At 51.8% G+C, this 21,765-nt stretch overlaps 2 protein-coding genes across 2 annotated transcripts; one reads left to right on the plus strand and one right to left on the minus strand.

Moving 5' to 3' along the window:
• The first annotated feature begins 4,232 nt into the window (after positions 1–4,232).
• Positions 4,233–6,037, plus strand: COX5B (cytochrome c oxidase subunit 5B). The gene is made up of 4 exons (XM_004435827.3): positions 4,233–4,388; positions 4,944–5,017; positions 5,192–5,291; positions 5,846–6,037. The coding sequence occupies exons 1-4, from the start codon at positions 4,286–4,288 to the stop codon at positions 5,956–5,958; spliced, it is 390 nt and encodes a 129-aa protein (XP_004435884.1). The 5' UTR covers positions 4,233–4,285; the 3' UTR covers positions 5,959–6,037.
• A 6,375-nt stretch (positions 6,038–12,412) lies between these two features.
• On the minus strand, positions 12,413–21,283 carry ACTR1B (actin related protein 1B). Its single transcript, XM_004435828.3, has 11 exons — positions 21,127–21,283; positions 19,135–19,199; positions 17,789–17,864; positions 16,538–16,663; positions 16,057–16,181; positions 15,598–15,814; positions 15,370–15,462; positions 15,104–15,278; positions 13,993–14,054; positions 13,701–13,741; positions 12,413–13,506 (listed from the first exon to the last, which is right to left on the minus strand). The coding sequence occupies exons 1-11, from the start codon at positions 21,172–21,174 to the stop codon at positions 13,404–13,406; spliced, it is 1,131 nt and encodes a 376-aa protein (XP_004435885.1). The 5' UTR covers positions 21,175–21,283; the 3' UTR covers positions 12,413–13,403.
• Between the last annotated feature and the right edge of the window lie 482 nt (positions 21,284–21,765).

Below are 21,765 nucleotides of genomic sequence, written 5' to 3' on the forward strand. Positions count from 1 at the left end.
AGCCTCCTCTGATCCCTCTCAGCCCCAGCTGCAGCCAGGCCCTCCTGCTGACAAAAGGTCCAGGTGATCCATTTTGGATTTGTGGCATCTCAGTTGGTTCTGACCTGGCTTTTCCGCTGGAAGGGTCCCAGCTCTCAGCAGCCTGCTGGAGGTTCAGCCGCTTTGTCACATCTTCCTCAGGTCTCCTTAGAGGGCCCTCGGGGTCTGGGCTGTCCCTGGCTGATATGGGATCTGGGCAGGCCTGCATAGAGCACCATCTCCCCCAACCCCATTTTAATTAAAAACTGGCCTAACTTGTACCTTTGTGAGTGGTCAGGGCCTCTGATGTTGGAGCTGCTCCTTCGGGCAACAGAATTGCAGATTAAGTCCCATTTTTTGACCCCATTACTTTAAGCTTGTGTGAACTCTGCCCAAACCAAGAACAACCTCCTGCCCTTTCTACTTTAAGATAGATTCAAGGCAGAACCCACATTTTACTCACTCCTGAATAGTGACCAGCCTAGGCCCATAGAAAGGACTGGATATAATCTTCCTAACATTCTAAGAGTCTGTAAGTCAATAAGATAATCTCCCCAAACAAGAATATGAATAACCAATTTAAGAAATGTTTATTTCATTTCTGAATACGTAATACATTCACATAGTTAAAACAAAACCCCAAAATAGTATAAGAGGTCTCACTCCCACCCCTGCCCTCAGCGGCCCAGTGTCCGTCCGACCCATTGTCCCCCCACTTCTTCTGCCTCCCCTCCCCAACGCATACACAGAGGTAGCTACTTGTGTTAGCTTCCTGTGCATCCTCCCAGAGTTCCTCTAGGTAAACACAAGCAACTATGAATATACTGAATAGAAGTTTTTAAGCCAGCATTAACTGAGCGCTTACAATGTGGTAGGCACAGTTCTGAGCGCTTTACAAGTGTTAACGCCTTCAGTCCTCACAACAGCACCAGAGGTAGGTGCTATGCCCATTTTAAAGAAAATGAAACTGAGGCAAAAGGAGGTTAAGGAGCTTGCCGGAGTGGCTGAGCCCGGCAGTTCACAGTAGAGTAAATGTAAATGATCAATAAACATATGACAAGATGTCAGCTGCCTTAGAAGTCAGGGAACTGAAAATGCAGACACCAAGAGCATCTGATTTTTCACTCATCCCTGGGTGAACTTTGCACAAGGCCCGCAACTCGCAGGCTGTGGCGGTAGGGACTGGCACTTACACACCCTGCTGGCGGGAGCATGAATTGCTTCCAACTTTTGGGAAAACAACCTGGCAGAATTTATGATAATGTGTAATGTACACACCCTTTGACCCTATTGCCCAGAAACGAAGGCTCCAGAATATAAGGCTATATGTACACAGACATGCACTGCAGCATTGTTTGAGAGGCAAAAACCTAGAAACCACCAGATTATTCATCAAGGGGGAAATGGTCTGGGAGATTACAGTACATTCATAGTGGGGAATATTATGCAGCAATTACATAAAATGAGTTATATCTATATGTATTGATTTATGATGTCCACAAAATATTTTTTAAGTGAAACAATCTACTTACTAATAATTTGCATAGTAGTTATATATTTTTGTGTCTTATATTCATTTATATATCTGTACACTTTTAAGAAACATCCCAAATGTGTGCAATTGTTTGACTATGTCTATATGAGCATTCAGCAGTGATTCTCAGTCGAGGGCAATTGTGCCCTCTAGGGAACACAGGGCAACGGGTGAAGACACTTTTGGTTGTCCCCACTGGGGAGTGCTACTGGCATGGCTGCTCAATGTCCTACAATGCATATAGGACAGTCCCCCACCCCCATGCCCTGCAAAGAATTATCCAGTCCAAAATGTCAACAGTGCTGAAGTTGAGAAACCCTGGCATAGAGAGAAGAAAAGGGTAAGCACAAAACTGTTAACAAGTAACTTTTTCCTTACACATACATGTTGTTTGACTTAGTATAATGTGCATTTTTGACTACTAAAAATTATCCTATAAAAGTAAAAAAATAATGCTCAATAAGTTTGCTTTGGCAAAGACAATGATGGAGCAGGAGTGGGAGACTGCTCCCCAAGCCAAACTATTTCCCAAGGAGACATTAGGGGGCAGGGGTGTGAGCGGAGGGTGGTGGGAGCTGGAGAGAGCAAGGGATGGTGGGGGTGGGGGGTGCCCTGGAGCCTGGTCCTGACAGTGGAGCTCACTCGCATAGTGTAAATAATCCCAGGGATTTTGTGAGCTGAACAAGGACCTGCAAAAATGTCCTAGGATTAGGCGAGCCTACTATGAGAGTGAGAAACAAGCCTAAACTCTATTTCCATTTCATAGTCTGGAATGAACCATCTTATGGTCAGGCGGCAGGTACTTGTGACACATCAGAACTGAAATTTCTCACTGGTCCGCTGAGAGTTGGGTTAGTAGGTGTTTCTTGGCAAAGAGTGGTCAATTAAGATGGTAAAACTCTGGCTTAAACCACAGGTAAATTAAACAGGATAGTCTGTTTCAGGCCTAATCAGAACCTTTAATATGCTAGAACGTGCATCTCCAAGAGGGTGGTCATCAAATGCAAGACTTCCGCGTCTTGACCAAGTCCTTTTTACTGAGAGCATCTCCTGAGACTAGGATTCCACGGAATACACTTTGGGAAATACTAATCTAGTCTAATCACAGTTTTACTGATGAGGTAAGGGTGGCCAAAAGAAAAAGTGACCGGCAAGCTAGCTGGTGGGGTTCCGTCCCCAAACACCTGTCTTCCAGACCAATGCTTCTTTTTCCAGTAGTCAACATCCAACCAAATCAACCATAGATTCTCGGGGAACATTCCTAGGATTTAAGGAAAAAATTTTTTTTTCCAATTTAATTTTGAGGGGTTTGTGGAGGTCAGAGAAGGGAGTAACAGTGGAAGCCATTCAAAGCGAAACCCACCTTTAAAGAGGATCAAGACATTTTTGGCCTCAGAATAGAGACCATTTTTGTCTTGGGGGAGGGGGCACCCATGGAGACGAGAGGTACTCCTGTGAAGGAGTGCTCCACCTGGTCCTTTTGAAAATAAAACTTGCACAGGACAGGCGGGAACACCTGGGCTTGCAACCCTCCCCAATTTACCTCAAATGGACTTTACTAAGCCAGGAGAAGCCCTACAAAACTGATTCTGTATATTCTGTCCAAGCAGCAAATTTACTAAATTTACTTGATCTTATTATATGCCGGGCCTCTGCAAGGAATTGAGGATTCTAAGATGAAAGGGCATAATTCCCGCCGGCTCTGAAGGGATTTTCAGTCGGGTAGGGAAACAGATACTGCAAGCAGCCAGACTGACAGGGCTACACTGACAAAGTGAACCAAGCCCTAGGAGCCGATGGAGGGCAGTGTTTACAAGGCCTTTCGAATGCCCGCCTTGCTAACAAGCTTGCACACTTTAGCTTGCGGGCAGTGGAGAGCTGTGGAAGATGTTGTCAGTTTTCAACAGAGAACTCTGGCCCCAGAACGTTCTGTCACTCCTTTTCCCATTATCAACACCCCTCCCTTAACCTCTCCCTTGGTTAATTAACCTCCCGGTGTAGTCACCCCCTCACTCCCACATCACCAAGGGCCTTGGTCCTGGGAGGGGTCCTAAATCTGGCCCTACTCTCCTCCCCTCCCCGGGCTCCGCCTCAGGGCTGGACCTCACCGCTGGCAATGACCTCCTCACCCCAACACAACTGTCACAGGAAACTGATGCCAGGACTGCGGGGAGGTCCTGCGCAGGTTGTTCAGGACTGGCCAATGGAACAAGTTCGCGGTGGCTCACCCACTGCCAGGCGAACCAGCGTAAAGATCAACACAGCGGCTTTCAGGAAGCTGCTCCTAAAGTTCAATCGTTTGGGGTCTAGCGGGCGTCGTGACAGACGCGGGCTTAAAGACTTCCATCAGCAGCCTCCAGGTTTACCGAGCACAACTATCAGGCAAGACGCACAGGAACTCCAGTATGGTTACCCATTCTACGGACGAGGTCACTGAGTCCCACGGACGCAAAACGAGTCGCCCCAAATCTCAACATTAGTGAACAGCTCGGCCCCAAAAGCCTATAACAGAGCCCGTGCCCCACCCCACACCCCCAGGGCTGGGCAGCGGAGGCAGTGAGGCAGAGCTGGGCATGCGCAGCCGTCGTCGTCCCCCGCGGCGTCACGTGAGGGGGGCGGGATCCCGGGTGGACGGAAGCGGAAGGCTGAGACGGAGGGGAAGATCCCGCCCCCGGAAGTCCCGCCCGTCTCTGGAGCCCGTTCTCGGAAGTGCTGTTGTTTGTAGCGGGCGTGATGGCTTCAAGGTTACTTCGCGGAGCTGGAGCGGTGGCCGCGCAGGCCCTGAGGGCGCGCGGTCCCCAGGGAGTCGCCGCGGTGCGCTCTATGGCGTCTAAAGGTACTCGTCCCGCCGGGCACGCCGGGGACCGGCGCCGTCGCCCTCCCGGGGTGGGGCTAGGGCGGCAAAGCGGGGCTGACCGTTCAGCTCCTCGGGGCCCCGGTGACCGCTGCGCAGCCCCCGCCGGCGTCTCCCTGTTGTTCCTGGCTGCCCCTGCTGCCGCCCTCCGAACTGACCCTGCTGCCGCCCTCCGAACTGACCCTGCTGCGAAAGACTCCTAAACGGAGGTGCCGGGTGACCTTGGGGGACAGGAACTGCAGCGGGATGTGGGAGGCTGAGCCGCCGTCAGACCCGCGCCCACCTCAAATCGGAGGAACCCCACTAGGACTCTGATGGATCTGCTTTTAGGAAAAAAATGTGTCGAAAACTTGGCCTCCGTGGTTGAAGGAAGAAGAGATTCCCCCCCGTGCTGCCACTTTTGGGGATCATTGTCTTGGGGGACAAGGTGTATGAGTAGCCTTTAGGAGTTTACGAACTGTATGCAAAGATTTATGTATGTGCGTTTTCCGTCGTGATCATTTCAGACGACATCGTAATTCACGGGTCTTCCTTTAGGTGGTGTTCCCACTGATGAGGAGCAAGCGACTGGGCTGGAGAGAGAGGTCTTGGTGGCTGCACGCAAGGGACTGGTGAGGAGAAACTCCTTTCTGTGTCTTCTCTGGAGCTCGTGGTCTTGGGTGGGATCAGAGCAGTCCCCTCTCTGGGAGCATTTGATGCAGGAATCCTGGCTGGTGGGAATAGTACAGCTAGCCTCTGGAGGGTAGGGGTCATTTGGCATAACGGCTCAATTCTTGTTTTATCAGGACCCGTACAATATACTGGCCCCAAAGGCAGCTTCAGGCACCAAGGAGGACCCTAATTTAGTCCCCTCCATCACCAACAAGCGGATAGTGGGCTGCATCTGTAAGTACCTCGCCACTGTTTACTTATCCATTTGTTTAATATATTCTGCTATACAGCATGTCTATAAGCTGCTCTATATCTTTTGCATGTCTATAAAGAGGAGATGTGTGTAAAGGAGTTATTCTAAGGGTCCTGGCCCTCTCAAGCCTCGTTAGTCTGAGTAGGTCATCCTTACTGTAAAGAGACATAGACCATCATTAATACTGGCTCATTGGCGATGCAGCATGAAGGAGTACTCCTGCAGAAAATATTGTACTTCCTCTTTGCCAGACACCATTTGAGGCACTAGGAATACATAGCAGAACGGACGCTGCTTTGGGATTCTATTTAGGCAGTGGAACTGTTAGAACTATAGTGACTCTGATACGAGGTCAGTTTACTCACAGGTAAACTCAGGGCCTCAGTTTCTTTATCTGAAAAGTGGGGAGGAGAGCTTGAACTGATCTCTTAAGATGTCAGCCATAACTTTGTGCCTCAGGTGTCTGAGGATGAGACTAATATTGCAAGTCTCCCCTTCTAGGCTGGATGGCCTTCAACCACCTTTTTCCTTTCAGGTGAAGAGGACAACAGTGCTGTCATCTGGTTCTGGCTGCACAAAGGCGAGACCCAGCGATGCCCTAGCTGTGGAGCCCATTACAAGCTGGTGCCCCACCAGTTAGCCCACTGAGCCTTTGCACTAACTTACTCAAAATGTGCTGTAAAGTTTCTTCTTTCCAGTAAAGACTAGCTATTGCATTGGCCTCTTCTCCCATAGTTGCCTGGTCTTATTTCTTCCTGGTATTTTTGGGAAGGCATGGGTGATGCTTGTATCAAGAATAGCTGTCTCTTAATATTAGCTTATCATCCACTTGCACACACCGAGATTGGCAATCTCATAATACAGTGCTTGGGACCACCTGGTATGGGGAGACCGTGGGCTGTGGAGCCAGGCTGACTGGACTTGGAATAGTGGCTCCCTCATTTCTCTTTGTCACTGGGGGCATGCTCTCTGAGCGTAGGTTATGTCTACCAAAAAAAGCTAAATACCTTCTGAGGTGTTAGAGGTAATAATAACATATAAAGAGCCTAGCAAATGGTAGGTCCTCACAGTATTATTAGAAAGACAGTGACCTTGTGAGGAGCGTTCTGGGGGCTTTAAAGTCTTGGGGGACTCAGGTTTAAAACATAGTTCATGGGGATACCATCAGCAAAATCTAGAATATGGGACAATTCCAGAAACCAGTGACCAGTTTCTTCAAATAAATTGCGAGGAGGAAAGAAAATGTAGAACCTGTCACGTGAAATGGTTGTGAGGGAGATACCAACCAAGAGCAATGTGTGGACTGTTTGGGTCTTGATTTGAAAAACCAACTGTAAAAAAAAAAAATAAGTAATTTGAACTCTGGATATTCAATATTTAGGGATTTATTAAATCTTAGGTGGTTATTAAAATTTATTAAATTTTAAATCCAAAAATTTAGGGATTTTCATTAAATTTTAAAATTTAATGAAATTAGTTTTTTAATGCTTTACAGATATGTACTGAGGTACTGAGAGGTGAAACATGTCTGGGATTAGCTTTAAAACAGTGGGAACAAGGGGGAGAGAGTAATTTGCGGTATGATTGATCCATTGTAGCCAGGTACAAGAGGGGTTATTGTTCTTTCTACTTTTATGTATGTTTGAACTTGACCATAATAATAAAAAAACAAACACAAAAACCAAGTTGAGGAGGAGAGAAAAAAAGTCCGATTCAGCCACTTTATATTTGTTACATTTTGGACAATTAACTTCTCAAAAGCTATTATCTGTAAAATGGAAATAGAACCTTTCCATTTTGTGTTTGACTTAGCCCCAGAGGTGGCTTTAGTCACTGACTCCACAAAATTAGTTCAAACTAGATCTTTCAGTTGACAGGTGATGAGAGGTGAAGAGAAAAGCCCTTTTCCCCCAGTCTTGCCTTACCTCCTTTTAAAGGTCGAGTCAAAGCTGCTTCCATTCCTTGCTATCAGTCCTCTCGTTTCCAGGAAATGCCCTGGCATGTATCTGGCACTCAAGGCCCTTCCCTTTGGGAAGGGAACACCTAGACAGCCACGTTAAATCTACCCCTACCACTCCCACCGTCAGTGCTCTTCTCAACAAGTTTCCCAATAACTTGATCATGAAGACTGCTCTGGGGCTGCCACTAAGCCCTCCTGTCTGGCCCGCCTCCTGCATTCCTTTTCTCGCTGCCTCACTTTCCAATCAAAACTCTGCTTAGGGTAAACTTTTGATCCTCCATATTATTAATCTGGTCTGTCTTCTCCCCAACTCAGCTCCAAGGCCCCCCTTGCTTTGTCTTTTTAAAATTTTAACCAATTCTCCCCTAAAGAAAGAAAAATCTCCAGTACATTTCCAGACTGGTAGGCAGAATAACGGCCCCCTAAAGATGTCCATGTCCTAGTCCTAGGACCTAATGGTCACGTAGTAAAAGGTTATTAAAGTTGCAGATGGAATTAAGGTTGCTAATCAGCTGACCTTAAAATAGGGAGAGTATGCTAGGTTATCCAGGTGGCCCAGTAATCACAAGGGCGGCAGAAGTCAGAGGGAGATGTGACTATGGGAGAATGGTCAGCGAGATGCCTTGTTGGTTTGAAGATGGAAGAAGGGGTCCTCAGGCCAAGGAATGCAGGTAGCCTCTAGAAGCTGAGAAAGGCAAGGAAATGATTCTGCCTTAATCTCCAGAAAGAACCACAGCCCTGCTGACACCTTGATTTCAGCTGAGACCCATGTCGGACTTCTATAGAACTATAAGATAATTGTGTTGCTTTAAGCCACTAAGTGTGTGATAATTTTATTACAGCAGCAGTAGATCTGAAAACTCCTGCCTCCTGAGTTAGTGGGTCTCAAATTTAGCTGCATTGGGATTGATGACAAATCCCAATGCGCAGGTCACACCCAGACCAATAAGCAGTCTCGGGGGGTGGGGCCCAGGCTTCAGAACTTGAAAGTTCCGCAGGTGATTCCAACTGCAGCCAAGGCTGAGAACCTCTGCCTCTGGCTAACCACTTAGTATGAGTAGCTCTTTCCTTTGCCTCTAGGGGCCCAGAGGAAATGTCATGTCCCCCACTAGGAGCACCAAGCCTTTGCTTTTTGGGTAGAAGTGGGCTCCATCTGAATCTTTGGCCACTTAGCAGTTTAGAAATTGGATCCCATCTCCCCTCACCAGGGAAGAATATAGGCCTCACTCTAATGGTATCTATTAAGCAATCTGCAAGTACAGAATAAAGAACTTTTCTTCTGGAACTGTTTGAGTGTAAGTTGCTGATCTGATGCCCCATCACACTTGAGTGTGTATTTCTTGCAAAGACGTTGTCTTAGGTACCTACAAAATGATCATCAAAATCAGGAAATTACAATTGATACATGTCTACCATTTAATCCTAAGACCCTATTTAAGTTTTGCTACATGTTCCTATAACATCCTTTACAACAAAAGGATCCAGTTCAGAACCACTTGTTGCCTTTCGTTGTCATGTCCCCTTTGTCTCCTCCACTCTGGAACAGTTCCTCAGTCTCCTTGACTCTTGTGACCCTGACACTTTTGAAGTTATACCAATACCTTGGGTTTGTCTGATGTTCTCCCATGATGGGATTCAGGTTATGCACCTTGGGTACAAGTACCACGAGGTGATGCCGCACCCTTCCCGGGAGGCACAGGATGTCGATTTGTCCCACTGCTGATGGGGTTCACTTTGGTCACTTGATTAAGCTAATGCCTGCCAGGCTTCTCCACTGTGAAGTTACTCCTTAATTATTAATAAGTATCTCATTATGGGGTAATACTTTGAGATGCCAATACCCTGTTCCTCACTGAACTTTCAGTTTATTACTTTATATCAGTATGGACTCGCTTTCTTATGGTATTCAGTGGATTATATTTCATAACTGTCATTATTTAGTTTTTGATGTTAAATTTGTTCCAAATTTGGCCAGTGGGAGAGCTGTGTCCTTTTGACATGTCCCTGTCATTGTTTGAGCACTTCTCTTCTGGCACAAAATGTCCCAGGCTCATCTTCCAGGCTGTTCGTATACCCATGAAGTAGGTGCTATTATTATCACCCCATATTAGAGATGGGCCAACCCAGGAAGAGCTCAGGATTACGCAGCTAGTTAGCTGTGATGGCAGGATTGTGAATCCAGGCCATTTAGCTTCAGCCTGAGCTCTTTTTTCCCCCTTTTTATTTGGAAATAATTTTAGACTTACAGAAACATTGCAAAAATAGCAGAATTCCTGTTTACTCTTCACCCAGTTTCCCCTAATGTTAACATCTGACATTAGATGATTGAAACCAGGACGTTCATATTGATACAGTGCTATTAAAGAATTTTGCCGGCTTTCCCAGTGAGGTCCTTTTCCGATCCAGGATCTCACATTGCATTTTGCTGTCCTACCTCAGTCTCCTCCAATCTGTGACAGTTCCTCAGTCTTTGTCTTCATTACCGGTCCCTTTTGAACAAGAGAATCAGTCCATTAATTTGTCGAGTGCCCTGTTTGGGTTTGCCTGTTTGTTCCTTGCTAGATTGAGGTTATGCAGGAATAAAACAGGTGACACTGGGCTCTCAGTGCATCATATCAAGAGATAGTGACTGAGTACTGGGGATGTTAACTTGGAACATGTGGTTCAAAAGTGGTATCCACTAGGTTTCTCCACCAGCAAGTTATTTTCTTTTGTAATCAGTAAGTATCTTGGGGGGAGATAGTTTGAGGCAATACAAATGTCCCTATTTTTGCTTACTAATTTTTGCCTGCAACAGTCAGTACTGTGGTGTTTGCCTAATGGTGCTTTTCTTTTTTCCATTATTCCTTCTACATTTATTAATTGTGATTCTCTTGTAAGGAAGAACTGTCCCTTCTACCCCATGTACGTATTTATTCAATTATTTCTATCAGCATGGACTCATGGATATTTTATTCTGTGGCTTATAATCCATTACAGATTTGGCCACTGGGCCCTCCTTCAAGTTGGTTCCTGTGTCCTTTAGACAAGCCCTCTTCTTTTTTTGAGCACTTCCTTACTTTATGGTACCACAAGATATTCCAGGCTCATCTTGTTCTTTCTCTGCCCTAGATCTGGAATTTCTCCAAGGAGTTCCGGTTGCTTTTACTGAAGAATGATATTTAGAAACCAAGATCTGTATGTGCTCATTGCTCCTGACCTGTCACTGCCTCTAGGCCCTCAGTAAACAGGGCTAGGAAATACACACAAGTATCCTAACCCTAGCACTCACACACAGATGCATATTTATTTCAGTATCTATCTGTATGTACATGAAAAACCATGAGTCTATACCTCCAATCCCAGTCCAACACCACAAGGTTCATTCTAGCCTTACTACCTTCTCATCTGTGGCTTTTCTCCAACAGTGAGAAATCTGGCAGGGCCAGAGCTCTGTAACCATGCCATCCCTGCTGGAAGAGAGAAGTAGGGAGGAGGTTGCATCGTGCTTGGCCTTAAAGGATGGGATTTTGACAGACATAAGGGAAAGTTCATTCCCAGCAGAGAGAACAGCATGCGTAGAGGCTGGCAGGCAAAGCAGGGCATGACGATGCATAAGCCTAAAATGAAGACCCCAAAGGGCCAGCATTAAATGCAACATCGTGTAGTCTATGAAGGTGATCTCACCAGGCAGTGGCGAACCACCTGACAGTTTGGATTAGGAAGTGGCAGAGCCAAGGCTATCTGGGCTTTAGATCCAAGAGCAAATGGAGTGGGTGGGGAGGAGAATGGAGGGGTGGTCATGAGCTGGGAGGTAGTGGCCACTATGGAACAGACATGACGGGCAGGGAAGGTACTACAGAGGAATCAACAGAACTGGGTAACTGGCAGAATGTGGAGCAGGTAAGCAAGATGGAGGAGTCAAAGCAATAAGGCTTCAAACCTGTGTGGTTGGGAGAGAGTGGTACCATGAACAGAACCCCAGACAAAGGGTTCTCTTTAAATTGTTTCCCCCCTGAAGGCAGGTTCAGGCCTAATGGCTCTGTGACCACAAAGCCTCACAAAATGCTCTCAAAGACAGGCCTGACACAGTCATCTCTCCCCTCCCACCTGATCTCCTTAGTTCTGGGCCCTTCCTCAGCCCCACCAACTCCAACTGCCTTCAACACACAGCTATGATAACCATCCTCCCATGGCTGGCTGCCCATCACCCAGGAGTTAAAAATCCTTTCAAGGCCCTCCATATGCGGGCCCCAACCTACCTTTTTGGTTTATCTTGCCTTATAGCCAGGGGAGACCACTTACCCTTCCCTGCTGACTTGGTATCAGTCGGGGCCATGCCCTTCTGTCCAGTCCCACTGGTCCCTCTTACCTCTGCCTGGAACACCCTCCCCTACCTGGATAACCCCTCCTGGCCCATGTAAGTCAGCCTGCACCACCTGCTGGGTTAGATGCCCCTCCTCTTGGCCCCTCACCTCTGTACCAAAATGGCCTATCTTCCTCCCATGACCTGTACATTTTTGGAGGCAGATGTCGTTTACCATTGGCCCCAAACACATGGCACCCTCCTGGACATACTGCAGGTGTTCAAATACTTGATGAAGGAAAGGGCAGACACTCTCTGAACCCTCTCGTTTCTCACTGCTCGCTCTGCCTCCACCGCCCTTCCTCTCCCTGCCACTCAGCCTCTTCCTTCAGAGCCCAGCTCATCAACAGCCTTCTCTACCTCCCCATCACTCTCCTTCCTGACCTGTCTGAATTCTGAGCCTGCATCATTGTTGGTCTGTCAGCCTTAGCCACTTCTGGGCGGGGCAGCAGAGGTACTCAAAGAGCACAGGGGAGGACGTGGATGCCCTGCCTGCCACGAGGCCCTGTCCAGGGATAAGGCAGAGAAGGCAGCCTTGTTCTTTGTTTCCAAGTTCTCTGCTTCTCCTGGTGGACTGCAGCAAGAAGGTAACGAGGCTGGGGAATTCTGCCACCAGGTGGAGAGCCCAGCCTCCTGGGGCCTCCTGTGCCACTCTACCCTGCCAACCACTGAAACCGTTAGGCTTCTGAGCTGGAGCCAGTGCCATGCTGCATTCTTGCCAGTCCTTTCCAAGTCCCCAGGGATGGATGAGCAAACAACAGCACAAGGAACCACGAGAAAAAAGAGCCACACACCAGTCCTTGTCCATAATTATTACTATAATGACTTACAAAAAGTTTTTTTCAGGCAACTGTGTTAAATTATTGTACATATGTGGGAGAGGGAGGTGGGGGTCCTGGCCACAGAGGGTAAATGAAGACCTCTTCCGTGGGAGAAAGAAATGTGTCCCCCTCCCGCCTCTAGGTCTGACTCCTGATTAAGTGGCTTCCCCTCAACAAATGAAGCCATCAACCCTTTCCCGTCCAGGGTAACATGGTAACAGAGAGGGAGCAGCAAGTCCATGAAGTGCTTTGAAGGGGAGAACACAACCAACTGTGGCCGCCTGACCCCAGGCACCCTCTGCCCTGGCTCCAAAGGGTCTGACCTTGAGCCACACCCCCTCACTGGGGACGGGAGACTGCCCAGTACTCAGTCTACACCAAGGCATCCACCCAGGAAGACGGGAGGACAGAGTGTGAAAGGTCAGGGATGCCTGGGTGTGGCCCTCTGGGCTACCCTTCGGGTCAGGAAGAGGAGGTGGCACGAGAAGCAGTGGTGCACCAGTGGGGAGCTGCTGGCTGCCCCCTCCCCCACCCCACCCCCCAAGGCTAGTTACACAGGCATCCAGGCACTCTGGCCCTGGGAGGGATCCTGTCGGAGGAAATGGCGGGTGTTTGAGTATCTGGCCTTGGCACTCGGGGAAGCAGCCCTGAGGGTCAGAGCAAGGAACCATAGGCCTAATTGGCCCTGCCAAGGGGGATCCCAGAACAACCCAAAGCTGGGCTCTTCAATTCCTATATTTCAGCTCAAGACTTCCATCCATGCAGCTAAATGTCACTGTGCGTGCGTGCGTGTGTGTGTGAGTGTGGAGGGAGGGCTGCAAGGAAGCACAGCTGTACCACCTGCCCAGAGTTCAGGGCATGCAGGGGACCCTAAGGCTTAGAATGTGAGCCCAAACCAGCAAGGTTAAAGGCTCTGGCTCCCCTTTCCTCCCATTCTCCCAACACGCTACACCCTCCTTCTTGGGCACTAGAAGGTTTTACGATGAATAGCACGGGAGCCATCCTCTTCATACTCCTTTTTGGATACCCACATCTTCTTAAAAGTGTCCAGGGAGGCCAGGATGGAGCCACTGTGAGGAGGGAGGGATAGTATTCTTGTGGACCTGAGGGCTGAGCCAACTGCCCTCCCTGGGCACTCAGACCTCCATTTCCCTTACCTGGGAGGGAAATCCACCCACCTCCACCTGGCCTGGGCCAGCCCAGGGAGAACTGTCCAGGGCAACACGGTCTCCTCCCAGAGCCCTCCCCGTGAGCCCCGCCTCACCCGATCCACGTGGAGTACAGCCGTTCTTGAGGGGCCGAGATCTAGGGGAGCAAGTGGCAATGTCACTGCCCTGTCCCCATACAGCAGCCCCTGTCTCAGCTTTGGGGGCGTTTCCGCCAGGGCCCGAGGCCAGACAGCAAGGGCATCAGCTGGGAGCAGTGGGAGCAGCCGAATGGGGAGGAGCAGACTGCGGTGGGAGTGAGAGGGGTCTGGGGGTGGCACTTGCCCTTTCCTCCCTGAGTCAAGGTTGCCCAGCACCCCCAGGACCCACGGGGGCTCCTCGTAACCTCACCTTGATTTTGACATCCTTTGGGGCAAGCTTCTTCACTTCACTTAGTAATCGGTCGCCAAAGCCTGTGAACACAAGGCTGGCTGAACCCAGGGTCCACATCGACCCTGACCACTAGCTGCCCCGTATCCGCCCTCTGCTGCCCTTCTTTCAGCAGTTCTCCCCAGGATTAAGGGTAGGGGTGAGCCACTCCAAGGGCAGAAAAGATCCAGCACCATGCCTGCAGGGCCCAGCTTCCTCAGAGAGGCAACATGAGATGGAATGCCAATCCCAGAGCTCTGGCCGACCCCACACTCCTCACCCAACACTCCAGGAGCCAGAACCACCAGAAGCAGAGTCAAAGGCAAATGACAAAACCGGAGAAAATGCCTCCCATTTCTCCCCATCAGATGGGCAAGGATCAGTGTGGGGAGGCGGTGGGGGACTCGCATGCGTAACTGGTGGGGACATAAGTGGCACAGCCTCTCAGGCAAGATCTACCAAATACCAAATGCACACGCCCGCCCTCTGACTCAGCAATTCTACTCCTAGGATTTGTCTTTCAGGGATATTCCTATCATGTGAAATGACAGCACGTGAGGTCATCTATTACAGCATCTTTGTGAACAGAAATGACTGTATCTTAAAGGCCATCAGCAGAGCCATGGTTAAATGGCACATCCATTCAGTGAAATACCATGCGGCCATACCCAAGAACTCACACTGATAGGGAAAGAGCTCCCAGATATGGGGCTAAGGGAGAAATACACGAACATGCAGAGTATGCTACTATTTGTGTAGAAAAGGTGGGGGGAAATGCACATTTGCTTACGCTCACAGAGACACTGCTGAGAGCACACCTCAGTCACTGATACTCTTGTGACTGGGTGCCCAGGACGGTGGAGAAGGGAGACTCCACCTAATACATTCTACACCTCACGTAAACTTATCAGCTATTTAGAAAGTAAATAAAATTTAATTTTAAATCTTTCTCTTAAAAAAAAAATGCTCACTGAACACTAAAAAGCCAACAGAAAAAGGGCCCTGTCCCAGACTCCAGGGAGTGGGGTGCAGTCTGAGGGTCCAGCTGACCTCAGCCTCCAAAGTCTTACCACCACCTTTGCATCCACGGTACCTTTGAAAAGCGTGGAGCCCCCCGAAAGCACAATGTTGGCGAACAGGATCCGGCGAAGGTCCATGTCGGACTTGTGGATGGCGAAAGCCAGCACCTCGTGGAGGCCCTCACTCTCATCCCCTATGAGGTCTGGCTGGAACAGCAGCTCGGGGGCCCGGAATCGCGCTGGCCCCACCTTTGGAACACAAGATTGAGGCAGACAGGCCTCTTCTTCCTCCAGATCCCAGCAGCACCGCTGCCACCCAGTGCCATGCCTGGCAACTTACGTCGAGTGTGCTGCCATCTGGCAAGGTGTACTGCACCTTCTCTGTTTCCAGAGCCTCATCCTTCTGTGGGTTGATGGACAGGTAGCAGGCTCGCTGAGGTGGGCAGGGACACAACCCTCAGAAGGCTGCAACCAGGACACCCACACCCCAGGCTCAACCTCATGCCTTGGTCCCACCTCCCCTCATTTCCCACCCAGGTCATCCCCATGCCCTCCTGCCCTTCATCACCTCTTTGATGGTCCGGACAACCTCAAACTCAGCTGAGGTGTGAAAGTCAACTCCTTCCTTGCGCAGCAGCAGCCGGAGATAGCGGGAGACGTCGCGGCCGGCAATGTCCACCCGCATGATGGAGTGCGGCATGGCAAAGCCCTCGTAGATGGGGACAGCGTGAGTGACCCCGTCCCCCGAGTCTAAAACCACTCCTGTTGTGCGTCCTGTTGCGTACCTGTCACCAGGTCAGCATTCCTTCACCTCAGCCATTGAGGCATGAGGACCTCCTCACCCCTGGAAGGGACCCTGGGACATTTCACTATCTGGTCTGAAAAACGGACAGGAGGAACTCCCTAAAGGAATAGTCATCGGGGGGCTGTCGCTACAGGGAAATTGGACACTTGGTCACCTCAAGCAGGAGGATGGCCATGGGGAGGATGGGGACTCAGGGGACCCCAGGGCTTAGAGACCACTCACAGGCTGAGCACGGCCTGCATGGAGATAAACAGGGCTGGCACGTTGAAGGTCTCGAAGAACACCTCTGCTGCCTTCTCCCGGTTCTTACTTGGGTTGAGTGGAGCTTCCGTAAGAAGAACAGGATGCTATGAGAGATGGTCGAGTTGTGGGCATGTGCAAAGACAACACGCTAGGCCCTAAAAGGATCTTTCCAGAGAGCCAAAACCCCGCTGGGAGCACGTGTAGTTGCAGCCCGCTATCCCTCCCAAGGGCACCATCCTGTTATCTGCCAGCAGGTACCCTTCCAAACATCCAGCTCTCTCTGGAAAACAGCACTTGGCAGTACCCACATGCACACAATGAAAAGGCAGCAGATGCTAACAAAACGCAGATGCTAACAAAACGCAGAGGCAACGTGGAAGCCCGACCAGGAAGGAAGCGGAGCAGGGAGAGGAGGCGGCTGAGAGAACCCAGAGCCTGGCGGGAGGGGCCGCTGCCACACCTCCTCCGAGAAGGTCTGCAGCTGGTCCTTGGAGTAGACGTACTGCCAGATGCGCTCCATGTCGTTCCAGTCCCGCACCACGCCGTGCTCCATGGGGTAGCGGATGGCCAGCAGCCCCCGGTGCTCCTGGGGGGTGGGGGGAAGACCAGCTGTAGCACCAGGCCCCTCACCCAGCAACTGCTTTCTGCCTTCCTGGACGCTGCCCCTTCATCTGCCCTGAAGAGAGCCCCCGCTGCTTCCTGGGTGTCCCAACGCCCTGTGGCGGGTCCTGAACTCAGCACTGGCTCACCTGTCCAACAGCTTCTCAGGCTCTCAGAGCCCAGCCAGCTTCAGCCAGCCAGGGACCAGCGAGGGTGGCGATGTGCTCCCTCTGTCCTGCAGTCTGCCCGTTCCTCCTCTGGCCAGGCTTCCGGAGCTTCTCTATGCTCACTGCCAGCCATGTTCTCCCCCTTCTCTCCTCACACACCGCCCAGCTTCCCTCCCCACCACTCCATAGTTACTGCTATGTCAGCACCAGGGGCCTCCTCACGGCCGATCCTACACAGCCCCCTCCTGCGGTCACCTGATGCCCACCGCTCCTCCCAGCTCTTCAGCCAGTGCTCACGTCTCTTGCACAGACCTGCCCTTCGACGTCCCCCCACAGCAAACCCCTTCTCACCATGCACTACTCGGCCTCCCTCACCCACAGCCGTGCCTCCTACTCACCCCATCTCTAAGGAGCCCCATACCTGCACCTCCACCTCAGGACCCCCAGTCCCTGGCACCCCACGTTGTGTTCCCCAGGTGCCTAAACTGCACTTGCATGTCATTCCCTGGACGCCCACATTCGCTCCTCCTCTGAAGGCCTCATCTGGCCATACAGCCCCCAGGCAACTCGCCCAGCTGGAGCACAAGAGGTGGCCCCCACAGCTCTTGTTCGGATCAGGCATCAAATCCAGGTGATTCAGATTCTTAAGTCACTTTTTAATCAGTTCTTTCCCTGTAGCTTCCAAATAGCTCCTAAGAGACAGGGCATGAAGTGGTCTACCTGTGTTTCCCCACACAGGACCCATGGCTCCACCTCACAGAGCGAAGCTTCCACGGAGCCGTACTTCAGAGCTGGAGCCTGGAGAGCCCAGGAGGGCGCCCAGCAGACGGCCCCAGAGAAGAGCTTCCCGGGGGCCTCTCTGGAGGTACAGCTCTGACCACCAGCCAATGCTCCAGACTATGAGGACGCCAAACCCAGGCAAAGGCAGGCTCTACAAGTATTACCTCTGCTTTCGGTCCGATGAAGAGGTCCCCCTCCAGGGCTCCAGCCATCACCCGCATGTGCTTAGGGCGCCCGACACTGTGAGGACAGGTCAAGTCAGCGAGGCAGGCAGGGGCACGGCCCAGCCCAGTCTAGGAAAACCCAAGTCCAACGCCGACAGTCAAGAGGGTAACTGTACTCCAAAGCGCCAGGATGCGGCCATGGAGCAAAGGTCAGAAGCAGGCCTGTGGGACACGGGACTACAGAGCAGGCCTTGGCGGGGCGGAAAGCTTGGGGTCAGAAGAAAAGGTGTTCCTTCCATTCCCCACCCTCCCTCCCAGAGAGGGCTGAGGGCTCTGGCACGCCGGCCCTTCATGGCCCAGCCCTGGCAGAGGGTCAACTTCTGCAGCCACAATGACTCAGCCCACGCTCTCGATTTCAGGAGGGTGGGGTTGCCGGCACCATCTGCAGACCAAGGGAGGATGGGCCCAGGAAGGTGGGTGAGGCTCCCTTGTGCACCCCTCTCTCATTCATTCCTGCCCCTTCCCACTGCCAGGGCTTCCAGAATACAGATTCAGTTCTTGGAAGACTGGCTGAGCTACTATTCCAAAATTTGCCCCAAGTGCCCTGCACATCAACAGGAACCTTAACTTACATCCAGGAGGAGTTCAGAAGAAAGTTGAAGCCCTACTGGGTGCTCCATGCTGGCTCTGTCCCCAGACCAGGCCTGGGGTTCTTGGTATAGCCAGCCACTTTGGGGCCCTTAGGATGCCCTACCCTTGCTGGGGCCAGTAACTCCAAAGCCTCCCGGATTTGACAAGCTGCACTGCCAAGGGAAAGCTTCCGAACGGGCTAGAGTGGCTGCAGGAGCCCTCCAGGCTTTCTCCAGGTTTCCCCACCCTTGCCCCTGCCATCACTGGCACCATTCAGGGAAAGCTCCCTTGACTGAAACAAAATATTTTCTAGAGTCTGAAAACACAAGCCCTGAAGAAAACATTTCCTGGAGGAAGTGGTGGGTGTGCATTAACTCGCCACTCCTTCTCCTCCGAGTTTAAGTGTTTCTCTCTCCTAGATGTCTCCCTTTTATTCTTGCTGCTGCTACCACGCCCTGTCCCCAGGGGAATGCTGGCAGCTTCTCCTCCTCTCCGGCTCAAGGAGCAAACAAAATCAGAGACTCCAGAGAGGAGGGGGAAGCCCAGAGCACTCGTCTTATCCTCTCAGAGCCCTCAGCAGCTTCAGCCTCACAAATCTGGTGTTTTGCCTTACAGGTGGGGACCAGAGTTGTCCTCAAAGGGAGCTGTGACACAAGGCCAATGTTCTCCCAGGAAGCAAACAAAAGGGTTAGGGCTGCAGCCTGAGCACGACTTACTAGTTTGGGAAACAGTATTTGGGAATCTGGTCTCCTGCAAAGCCAGCCTTGATCACCCCCGAACCCTGCAAGGAAAAACAATGTTTAGCTCCCAACATTCACCTCCAGCTGAAAGCAGTGCCCTGCAGCAGAGAGAGCGGGCTGCCCAACCATGCAGCCCGGGGAGGAAGCCTGAGATCCTGCCAAGGGGGCAAGATCATTTACAAGTACACCAGCGGTTCAAAACTGTGGGTAATTTTTCACCCCTTTCCCCAAATCTGACACTGTCTGCAGACTGGGAAGGAGAGGGAGGAAAGGGATGCTGCTAAACATCCTGCCATGCACAGGCCAGCTCCTCATAACCAAGAATTATCCAGCCCAGAATGTCGCTAGTATGGAGACTGAGAAACCATGAAGTACGTCCTCCTCTGCACACTCCAGGGTCAGCTCCAGGCAGGAGAAATCCGTAGCACAAACTACTCCCAAAAGCCAGCCAGAAGTGACTCCTAAACAGTTTTCTTTCAACAGCCCCTGTCCCCCTCCCAGCAGACATGGACCACATACAGGACCCACGGGGAAGATCGCTGGGTGCACGGGGACAGCTGGCACTTCTCCTAAGTGGCTTCCCCAAAGACTTCAGGGCAAGGAAAACTTGGTCCTCCACTGGTCCAGCATGGAAGCTGGACTCAGGATCTTAAAGGGAACCTGGCATCTAGAAACCTCCCACCCAAGGAAGGAAGCAGTGTCTCAACCTCTTCTCCCACAGATCTTCAACACAACCCCTCCGGTCTGTAGTGCAGAAATAAACACTCCCAAGTTACACAGGAGGGGCTGGAAGCCCACAGGGACCAAGCAGGTTGCCCTCTGAACTCATAAGCTTGTTGATTAGCCTAAGTGAATTATTTGCCCACCAAGAAAAGAAGTGGCCTGGTCCTTCCTGCAGCCTGCTGGAGAGCATCCCCAAGCCCAGTTTTAGCCTTCTTATTAAACATTCCCTGCTGAAACTCAGGGAGCCCACATGGGTACTCTAAAGACAGCCATTCAGGGATTACATGGGGGTCATGTGGGAGGGAGACAGATCCCAGAACGAGAAGTGAGTCATTATCAAAAACTCCAAAGCTCACACACCAGAGGCAGATACCCAGCTAGAGGCAGATCTACAGGTCCCTGCCCTTTATTTCCTTCTCATGGACCAGAAATTTCTGAGGGCAGAAATCCTCGAAGGGCAGCTGAAAGCATGCTGAGCCCCAGTGCTGAAGGACAAGGCCACAAGGAAGCCAGGCAACTTTCCTCTGGTTTCCAAACAATTATCCCAAACCGCTTATGGAACCAAGTGGTCCTCAACTCTCTCCACCGCCCTGCCGCCAGTGGAATTTCTGCGGGGCACAGAGAGCACTTAAGGAAAGAGTCAAAGTAGCCAAGTGGCCAACCAGGCGGTGCTGGATATGTGGTTGGCAGAGCTTAACTTGTATCTTCCCCAGTCCCAGGAAAAGAGTGCAGGAGGGCCTGTCCACTCTGGAGGTCCTGCCGGGGCTGCAGCCCCTGGGGAAGCACTGTTGTAGAAGTCACCAGGCCGACCCTCTCCAAAAGAGGCGGCCAGCAGTGTGCAAAACGGCAGATGCCATCCCTCCTCCACTAGGAGGGGCAGCCAGAGCCCGAGCCCGCGGAGGGGTAAAGGCGCTGGGCTCCAAACCTGTCCAGGGCTTCACTCTTAACCCAGAAGGGTCCGGGGTGCGTCCCCTGGCCTGACCCACAGGTGCACCGGCTGGGACGCCGAGCTGTCACGCCAGCTCTCCCGATGCCGATCAAGGGCCGCCAGACGAACGGGACGCCTGCCTCTCCCGTACCTCCCTGCCCGGCTCGGGGAGGGCTCGGGCAGGGGCTCCGCGGCGCCGCTGGCCCCAAAGCCGGGCTAGAGGGCAGCGAGCGAGACCGGCGGGAGTCCCTCCACGCGCCGCCTCGCGTGCCCCCAGGGGCGGGGCGCCCGCCCTCCCCCGGGCTGCCGGGCCTCACGTTGTCGATGACCACGGGCTGGTTGGCGATGATGTCGTAGGACTCCATGGCCGGGCCGGGCCGGCCCTGCCCAGCAGGCGGGCTGCAAAACGGACCGGCGGGCGAGCAGGCACGCGAGCGGACCCCGACGGCGGCGGCTCCAGACGCGGTGCCGCGCCCCTCCCACTCCGAGCGCGCAGCCTACGCAAGCCCGGCGGGCTTTCTGGGGGGCGGACCCCCTGGCCAATCACCGCTCCCACCTGGGCGGATTGACGGCGGGCGCCCCGGGCCGAATGCGGTCAAGGGGGCGGGGCCTCCGAGGGCCGGCCAGCCAATTGAGGCCGCCCGGAAGGACTGCCGCGGCGCTTCCAAGGTAGGCTGCGCCGCGCGGAGGGGATGATGTCATGGCTCCGGTGTTAAAGGGGACGCGGTCGGAGTCAGGAGGGCAGCGGGTTCACGTGTCCTGGAAGACGGCCTTCCCGAGTCCCAGGACCTCCGACCGCGCTCCTCGAAGCGCGCAGTCCCCGCGGAGGCCGGCGCTGGATGTCTCACCCACAGCGTGAAATTGAGCCCTGAGGATTTTTCCTTGTAAAAATTTTTCCTTGTGAAATTGACAATTTCGTGGTAACGGTGGTTCGTGTTGATCAAGCACCTGCTATG

The sequence above is a fragment of the Ceratotherium simum genome, chromosome 40, assembly GCF_057802395.1.
Source record: "Ceratotherium simum simum isolate JZ-2026a chromosome 40, ASM5780239v1, whole genome shotgun sequence".
In the NCBI taxonomy this organism is placed as follows: Eukaryota; Metazoa; Chordata; class Mammalia; order Perissodactyla; family Rhinocerotidae; genus Ceratotherium; species Ceratotherium simum.

Coding starts and splice junctions, on each gene's coding strand:
- ACTR1B (XM_004435828.3), bottom strand. CDS start 21,174: ATGGAGTCCTACGACATCATCGCCAACCAGCCCGTGGTCATCGACAAC. Junction 19,200..21,126: donor AGCCCGTGGTCATCGACAAC/GTGAGGCCCGGC, acceptor TTTTCCTTGCAG/GGTTCGGGGGTGATCAAGGC. Junction 13,507..13,700: donor CTGTACTCCACGTGGATCGG/GTGAGGCGGGGC, acceptor CCCTCCTCACAG/TGGCTCCATCCTGGCCTCCC.
- COX5B (XM_004435827.3), top strand. CDS start 4,286: ATGGCTTCAAGGTTACTTCGCGGAGCTGGAGCGGTGGCCGCGCAGGCC. Junction 5,018..5,191: donor TGGCTGCACGCAAGGGACTG/GTGAGGAGAAAC, acceptor TTGTTTTATCAG/GACCCGTACAATATACTGGC. Junction 5,292..5,845: donor GCGGATAGTGGGCTGCATCT/GTAAGTACCTCG, acceptor TTTTCCTTTCAG/GTGAAGAGGACAACAGTGCT.